General features: G+C 27.2%; 1 protein-coding gene and 2 long non-coding RNA genes across 3 annotated transcripts; 1 reads left to right on the top strand and 2 right to left on the bottom strand.

Annotated features, from left to right (window-relative positions):
• The first annotated feature begins 356 nt into the window (after positions 1–356).
• LOC119677521 lies at positions 357–2,203 on the top strand. Its single transcript, XM_038088897.1, has 4 exons — positions 357–615; positions 671–1,197; positions 1,264–1,480; positions 1,655–2,203. The coding sequence occupies exons 1-4, from the start codon at positions 420–422 to the stop codon at positions 2,128–2,130; spliced, it is 1,416 nt and encodes a 471-aa protein (XP_037944825.1). The 5' UTR covers positions 357–419; the 3' UTR covers positions 2,131–2,203.
• A 968-nt stretch (positions 2,204–3,171) lies between these two features.
• Positions 3,172–4,934, bottom strand: LOC119677520. The gene is made up of 3 exons (XR_005252269.1): positions 4,799–4,934; positions 4,284–4,396; positions 3,172–3,391 (listed from the first exon to the last, which is right to left on the bottom strand). It is a non-coding gene; the product is annotated as an uncharacterized LOC119677520 (long non-coding RNA).
• A 1,417-nt stretch (positions 4,935–6,351) lies between these two features.
• Positions 6,352–8,076, bottom strand: LOC119677519. The gene is made up of 4 exons (XR_005252268.1): positions 8,033–8,076; positions 7,835–7,963; positions 7,554–7,706; positions 6,352–6,575 (listed from the first exon to the last, which is right to left on the bottom strand). It is a non-coding gene; the product is annotated as an uncharacterized LOC119677519 (long non-coding RNA).
• Positions 8,077–8,625: the final 549 nt, after the last annotated feature.

Below are 8,625 nucleotides of genomic sequence, written 5' to 3'. Positions count from 1 at the left end.
ATATTTTTTCGGGTTATTGAAGTAGTTGTGTGAATGCTATTTGAACAGTAGATAATCCAACATTTTTTTTTGGAATGAAATCATTTGTTTTACTTTATGTCAGTAATCGTTCTGTTCGAATAATGAGGTAAATGTTGAATATATGCCGGTGTTAACTATTGCTGTGATGTTACAGTCACTAAACCTAGTACAGTTTCAAGTTCATATACAATTTTGTTGTATATCATATATTTATATAATATTTTTTAACACTTAATCCAAAAATGAAATAATTGTTAATGATAAGCAGGCGGAGTTTTAAAAATAAAGTGTGTAATGTAATGTTTTCTATTCAAAAAGTTTAAAATTTAAAATATTGTTGCTAATAATATAAATTTAAATTTTCTTTTGGGCGTACTTATAGTCATCAAGCATTAAAAATGAGCAAACTCAATTCGATCTTTCAAGAGCCTAAACTTAGTGCTCAAATGTCGGACCCATACATAAAATGCCCCAAGAGAAGAGTATTCGTCTTAACTAATGAACAGGTTATAAATGAAATACTTCCTGATAAAACATGCTCGGAAATCGAAGTCTTCAAGACAAAAAAACGTGATATGCAAAAAATATTAAGAGGTATTAAAAAGCATTAAAATAAAAGCTTAAAAAAAATTATATTCAATTTTTGTAGCTCGTTATAAAAAAGACGAAGATGAATCGGATGAATGTGACTCGATTGAAAATGCACCACAAACACCACGTCCAATAAGATCATGCCCATATGTACAATTAAATCCCAGTGATGAAATAAGTGTTAGTAGCATTTTCTCTGAAATACTTTCACTTGTGCTTCCAACTGAAAAAGAAATTAAAGATTTAAAATGGGAAGTAAAAGCCAAAGACATGTCGAATGATAAACAGTGTATGTTATTCCCCGATTATATGCACATATTTAGTGTATTCGATGGGGCAATGTGTCAATTGAAAGCAAAAGAGAAAATAGAGTTGGAGGTGAATGAGGTGCAGAGAATAGGCAAGCTTAAATTTGAGGTTGAAGAGACAACAGACGGTTACTATGTACATAGCTGGAGTGAAATGCATAAGGAAAGGGGAAGTAATACTGTTTGTGGACATGAGCTTAAAGGGAAGTACGATAACAAGTTCAGACTTGTTGTGGAGAGACGTATGGAATATAATCCGTTAAATAATGCAACTGTGGTAAGTGGTTAAATAGTGTTAAAATATATGTACCATTCATACTTGAACTATACATGTTTTTTTAAGATTAAACGATTGATGTTGCGCAATGTAGATTATAAAAAAATCGTAGCAACACGTGAAATATGCTTAAATGATACGCGAACCACTTATTCGGCAGATATTGATATTAGGGGTCGCCCAGAGCCATTTATAGGTGATGGTGGAATTACAGCACTTGTACGATTTCTTGTTATAAATAAATTTTTTGGAGATTACGAACTTTATTCAATGTCTTTATTTGGTGAGTAAAATATAATAAATTTATAAATTACACAAAATAAGCAAATTTGTGCGAACAAATATTGACATAAATATTTAATTAATAGAATATATTGTACATATATTGTATTAATATATATTATGTTCGAAAAATTTTTGACATTGAACATATAAATCTCTAAATGTTGTATTGCAGGTAAAGTTGTACGTGTTGTATTAAATATATTTGAGGAACGTCACACAATGCGGATATTTACAGAAACATTTAGAAATCTTTTTCTTGTAAAAAAAACTGAGTACTTTGATGATGAAGAAGTAGAAGTTTCGGAATCTTATTTGACAGCGAAAGGCAAACTTATATTACATTTTTGGCCTACTTTTAACTACATTCTTCATTGTAGTAGGCCTATAGAACCACCAAAAGAAATGATCATACCAAGATTGGAGTTTCAATGGAAACAGGATTCCGCATTGTACCAATATTATATCAGTAAAGAAAAACTATACAGAAATCTTGTAATTGAATATCTAAAAGAAAGTCCAGAAGTTAAAGTATTTCTACGTGATTATATGCGCATGATGGTCAAATTGAAACCAAAGCCAACTGATGTATTCAGATACACTGTTGAATTCTTTTCTTCTTTTGCCTATAGGCCTATAAAACAGGAATAATATATTTTTTTATCATTCATTTAAATAATTATTAGCAACAAATAAATTATTCTGTGAATTTTTGTTAACATTATTCAAAATGAACTTAACTAATTAGTTGGTAGATTGAAGGCATTCCCTCCCCCGGGCTCATGCAAACAGCACCAAGAGCATTTTGCCACTTTAAAAGACAGAAATAAATGATAATCAGACAGTGCACTATTTGGGCTATACGGTAGATAGATCATAACTTCTCAACCAAGTTCCGTCAATTTGTTGCAAGTCAACAAAGATGTGTATAACCTGACATTATGATAGAAGATAATTCTTTTGCTGGTGGCTAATAGTTTTTCTGGTCACGTTTCTATGATTGTTTCCTTCAAATACTCGAGTTTTTACCAGTAGAGGACAATATTAAGCGTTGCACCAGGGTGGAGAGGTTTGTAATAGACAATTCCCTTTCACTCCAATCAAACTTGAAACAATCTTGTTTGCTGTCAATCCAATCTTTAAGGTCATTTATGGGTGGTCATCGACTTTTGGACATGACCGCTTGATTTGGATATTATCGTATTTTATCCATTATTTATCGCCTGTCATGATTTGTCTTATAAATGGTTCGATTTCGTTGCATACATGTTATAGACCGATTTGCAAGAAAAAACGAAGACAACTAAGCAAACTGGTAGTTTTGGATCATTTGTTTGGACTGCGAGTGCCAGGCTTAGAACTCGTGCCTGTTAAATTTGAAGGGATGAATAATCGTATTTTTTCAGAAGGTTCTAAGCCTGGTACTTGTCGTCCGAACATATTCTATACGGACTATAAACTAATTAAAAAATTCGAATATTTTTTAAGAACACTAATGATGAGTACTTGGCAATACTCGAAACAGCGTTGTATGGTCAGCCAAATTTCAATAAATTAACCAAATTTTTGAGTTTGTTCTTTCATTCTTTGCTATTCATATTCTCTAAATTTTAAATAATTAATGTATGTATACTCTGCTTTTTATACTCTGTATGTATACTATATGCTTTCAAAAATATATATACCATTAAATAAATCTATTACAGTTATTTATTTCAAAAAGTTTCAATTTCAAAATACATTTCTTAGTTTTACTTCGTAAAAGCCATCCAATTTCTTTTCGTTTTTAAATGTCTATACTTTTTAAAGGTCTAGACTCTTTCAGTTTAATCGAGTACCACAATGTGGGCAGTAATATTCAGCACTCTTGCAAAAATCCAAAAAATATGGAAAACAACAACAACACCAACCTCTGTAAGAAACATAGGAAAAATATAAATATATCAATAAGTTTTATTATAAGTATTCGTATTATAATATTTTATAAGATTATGTATGAAAAATTTTTACTACTTTGATTTATATGTTATAAACGATTTTATAATTCATGTGAATTAAATTTTATTTTGAAGTTAGTTATGGCGAAAAAATAATTTATTAATATAAATTTTTTTAACAATTAATAAATTGCAATATCAATCTCTTTATATAAAATTGAGTTTTTGACTAAACATACAGCTATTTCGAGTATTGCTAAATACTCCACATGAGTTGTCTTTTGAAATATCTCATTGGTTTATTAGTCCATGTTTAATATTTGTGGACTAAAAGTACCACGTTTAGAACTGACAACCTATCAATAATTCAAAGTATTGACACGCTCATTTTTTGTCTAACAGGCTCAAAATTCTAAGTCTAACACTTATACTCTAGTTTAAAAAATTTTATTTATTTAATTTTTCGGCCCTTTTTGGCCACCTAAATGTTTTCAACTATATACCTAAAAAATTTTATATATTTTAAAATATATAGCTAAAAAATAAAAAATTTTTATATTACCATAAGAATGATTCTTAGATCGGAAAATGAAAAGATCTGATGATTGGGTTTAGATTTATTTTCAAATATCTCTCCTATCTTACAAACGGTTTATTTAGTGTTAAATAATCCAGTTAAAGCGAGGGGTTATAAAGAAACCTCGCAGTTAGTAGAGAGTAAACGTGTTCAAGCGCACTGACTCGTTTATTCACAACATAGTAGTCAAATATATAAGTTCAAATACGAGTTTTTAGTTCATAAAATATCTTTTATTGTCAAATTTTTCTAACAAAAAAAAATAGTGTCACACAATTTGTTGAACTTACCCAAGAAGGCATATACAAATGGCCATCAAATGTGTCACTGGAGAAATTTCGTATTCAACGATTGCCATTACAGGTCTCTTACAATTTGGACAATACCTTTGCTGAGGCATGACCTACATTTAATTAAAAACAGAATTATGATGGTTTTTTTCTTAAATAATACTGGAAGAGCAAGAATTAATAACATCAAAAAATAGCGGAATTTAATGTATATATTAAATAATAAGGAATAGTTTCAATTAAGTATATATGGTGGTCTTTATACACTTTGTAACAATACATAAACAAGGGATGTTAAAAACTCAAATAAGAAAGGAAGAAAAAGTACTGGATTACAAAGATTATCAATATGAATATATATATGAAATTTTTTCAAAAATATAAAAAATATATATTTTTGCGAAGTACGAATGTAACCGACTTCTTCTGTTCACGTTACTTTTGCTTAGAAAAACTATTAATAGAGAAATAATTTTAAATAATTTGAATAATTTTATTGAAAGAACATTACTCACTGTTTGAGAGACCTTTTTGTTAAACGTATGAAATAAGTGCCATATTTATTGGATGTTTTACTTTGACAAATTATGTCAATTCATGAAACTTTGCAACGCTATTTTTTAATGAAATTATTACTGAAATTACGGAAAGAAATTTTAAACTTTAAAATTTTTTTAAAAAAATTTTTAATAAAAAATAGTCGTATGGAAAATGGTTTTTAAAATTATAACATGTACTACTATTCTTAAAAATCTATCTTGTGTCAATATTAAAATATTGAAGTATTTAATAGTTATCAAGTACTAAAATATAAGTAATTAAAATATAGTTAAAAAAAATAAACAATACAAGCTTAATCTTAACACCGAACAAGTTGCATACAAAGGATTGCAAAGAAACTACAGAACCTCATATAAAATCTTTCCTTCAAAAATAGATTTCTTCTATTTTCTTTCTATTTGTGGTTTGTCGCCAATAACTGTTCTTCATAACTTATAACATGTGAGATAAATGCTTATGGTACGTCAATATTCAAAATTTGTACTAACATGATAAATGCTTCCATTTATCCTTTCCCTATCAATGCTTTCATAGTAAAGTAAATATGTTTTTGTTATTGGTTACAGACTTATGAGAGAAGGCAATAAAAGCTTATTAGTTACAAACTAAGAAGTCACAGCATCCAACTTTAATTAAATTTAAAGATCGTATTTGTTTGTTATATTTTCAACAAAAAAGTTATTAAATTATAACTTTAAAGTGATTTATGAAAGTAATTAATAATATTAATGGGTATGTACTTAAAAATGTTCTTTGATAATAAATTTACAATCATGAGAATAGCTTCTGTGCATTAAAAGTAATCTACTTATTTGTATACTAGTATAATAATATATTATATTATATATTAATTAATATATATATTATTAATATATTAATATATTATATTATATATTAATTAATATAATATAATATAATTAATTATATTATATTATTAATATAGTATATTAAAGAGGTTTTTCGAACAGTAGTGAAACACAACAACAAAAATTTTATTTTTTATATTATTTTAATTAATTGAATTTTTGGCTGACCATACAGCTGTTTCGAGTATTGCTAAATACCCATCATCAGTGATCTTGGAAAAAATTCTTATATTTAATTATTCGTAAATAATTTTTTGAGACTGCAAGTACCAGGAATGCAACTCGTATCCTGCCAAATTTCAAGCTCAGAGTCAGCGCTCCTTAATCAAAACAATCAAAGCCGTACTTGACTTGCATGTTTGCACATTTTTATGGAGTTTTGTTAATTTGCTGTGAAAGTTTTATTAACAAATTCACTTGCTGTGTTTATATTAGAACGAAATCATAAAGTAGCTGTAGAATAATTGAATTAATTAATTATATTTTTTATTTCAATACAATTCTGTTTGTAGAGGCATTATTTGTTGCATTATTTATATATTAATAAAAGGTACATGCAAGTAAAAAATAAAGTAATAATATACAAACATTGAATATATAATACTAGTTTAAATAAAATGAAACGATTTTGTTATTGCTTTAATGAATTCAATTTTATTTGTATATATATGGCATAATAACTTTCAATAGATACATTTCGCTTATATTTTTCTATGTGTACTGATTAATATAGCTATTTCTTACAAATCCATTAGCTATTGATTAAAAACTTGAATTACCCAAATACATCCCACATCGTGTACAGTAGTGTGCAATATCATGGACACATGTTGAGCAATAAGGTATACAAGAACAGAACCAGCACCTATTATAAAAATAGAAAATATTTCACATAAATAACATAATATAAAAAAAAATTAGTGATCATAAGTTATTCCTCTTAAAACTTAGTCAACAAGCAAAATATGTACGTTCCGAAGGAAATTCTTAATAATACAAGAATTTTGTTAATAATACTTGCTTACTACACACTATCTCATACTACAGTTAAATATGAAAGGAAATGTGATCCGCGTAGTTAGATGGAACCTTAGATACCCCTATAAAGCTTTGACAATTAATGTTGATTTTTACATATGCTGTCACATGTGTATATAAATTAATAGTTAATCAATGTAAGGAAAACGAATAATATTTAATTTTTTTCAAATCTATCATAATATACTGAGAAAGCGACCTTATATCCATATCTGCAGTTTTATTCAAATATAATATAAGAAAATGAAAAGACAAATATAGATAAACAATTTTTCTATTTCTACAGTTTTAAATCAGATTTTTATTATGTTGAGGCTGGTGGTGTCAGTGCTCTTGAGCACTTTACCTCTCTATTAGCTGTGAGGTTTCTTTATAACCTCTCTATATACCTTGACTGGATTATTGTTTATCACTTCATCAAACTAAACAATAACTGGCTTCAGTTCTACATACCTACCCGAGAAGCCTATAACCATTCTGAGATTTATACAAATTTTTTAATAAAACTAATTTAATACTTGTTAGCTTTCAAATATGCATCCTCAATGAGAGATACTATCAATAAGTTCTTTATTTAACAGTCTACATACTTTATTCGTAACTGATCAATAATATGATTTTATTATAGATCTGTTTCCCATATATGTATTCTTATAAATATTAATATTACCTAATTAGAATACCTCGTTACAATATAAATACAATAACAAGAAAAAAGAAATAAAGACATTAGCTAACTATATGGTCTTCGTCCTTAAAAATTTTTTGTACTCTCATATAAAATCGTAAATCGTAATTTACTTACCCACATAGACACAAAAGTAAGGCCAGCAAATGCGTCTTTAGAGAAATTTCATAACTAGTGAATGTTCTAACATGTTGACCGCAATTGGGGCAATAAGCAATTGTTGAATGACGTCCAAGTCTTTCAGACATGTTCTATATATACTTTTAAAAACTTAAAATATAAAAACAAAATTCTCGTGTGAATTCAATACATGCAATTTACTTTATATATAATTTCAATTTTATAATGCATTATAATTTTATGAAATGTATACTATTGATAACGTTATATGGTATTACCTTAATAAAATAGTACGTCATTAGTTGTTGGTGTCTGACGTTGGGCTTATTCAATACAGCAGTTAAGGATGATTCATATTTTAGAAGGAATTGTATCATTGACTTCAAATGGTGACGCCAAAGTTAACACTTTTAATAATAAATTTCATTAAAAATATTTTATTAAAACTGTCTTAGTAATTGCTTAAATCTGCTTACCTATTTAATTTAAATCTAAGTTTTGCAATCAAACAGACATTTTTATAAAATTTTTTTTAATAATTGAAATAAATATTAAAAATTATTAAAAATATTATTTGACACTTTGAAAAGTTAAAATAAAATAAATTAAAATTTTATTTGTGTATACGAATATATATATATAATTTATTCCTAATTTTTTAATTTATAAATTAGCAAATAATTTTCTTCACTATGTCGACGATATGTCTTCTATTTATAGAAAATTTTAACCAACCCTAGACATTACATAAAAAAAATGGCATAATCGAGACACACTTGATTCTCGATATCTAAATTTTTAAAAAAGTAGTTCCAGTTTCTTAGAGAAAGCGGTGTTTAGATAACATCCTTATTCAGATATACTGTGTTTAAAATTTAATACTTAGGGTTCTGAATTTTGATTTGAATGTTGTAAACTACCGAAAGCGATAACATCTGGATAATGTATAGCATATATATTATATTAATAATCCATCAAAACTAATACTAATAAGACTCTGAATAGCATTATAAGCTTTGCCAAAGGTTTTAAGTGGTAACACAATGTGCCCTAAGTAGATCCCTTGGGA

The sequence above is a fragment of the Teleopsis dalmanni genome, chromosome 2 (assembly GCF_002237135.1).
Source record: "Teleopsis dalmanni isolate 2A chromosome 2, ASM223713v2, whole genome shotgun sequence".
NCBI classification, from domain to species: Eukaryota; Metazoa; Arthropoda; class Insecta; order Diptera; family Diopsidae; genus Teleopsis; species Teleopsis dalmanni.
Note: the sequence above shows the minus strand (reverse complement) of the source record. Positions and strands in the feature narration are given on the sequence as shown.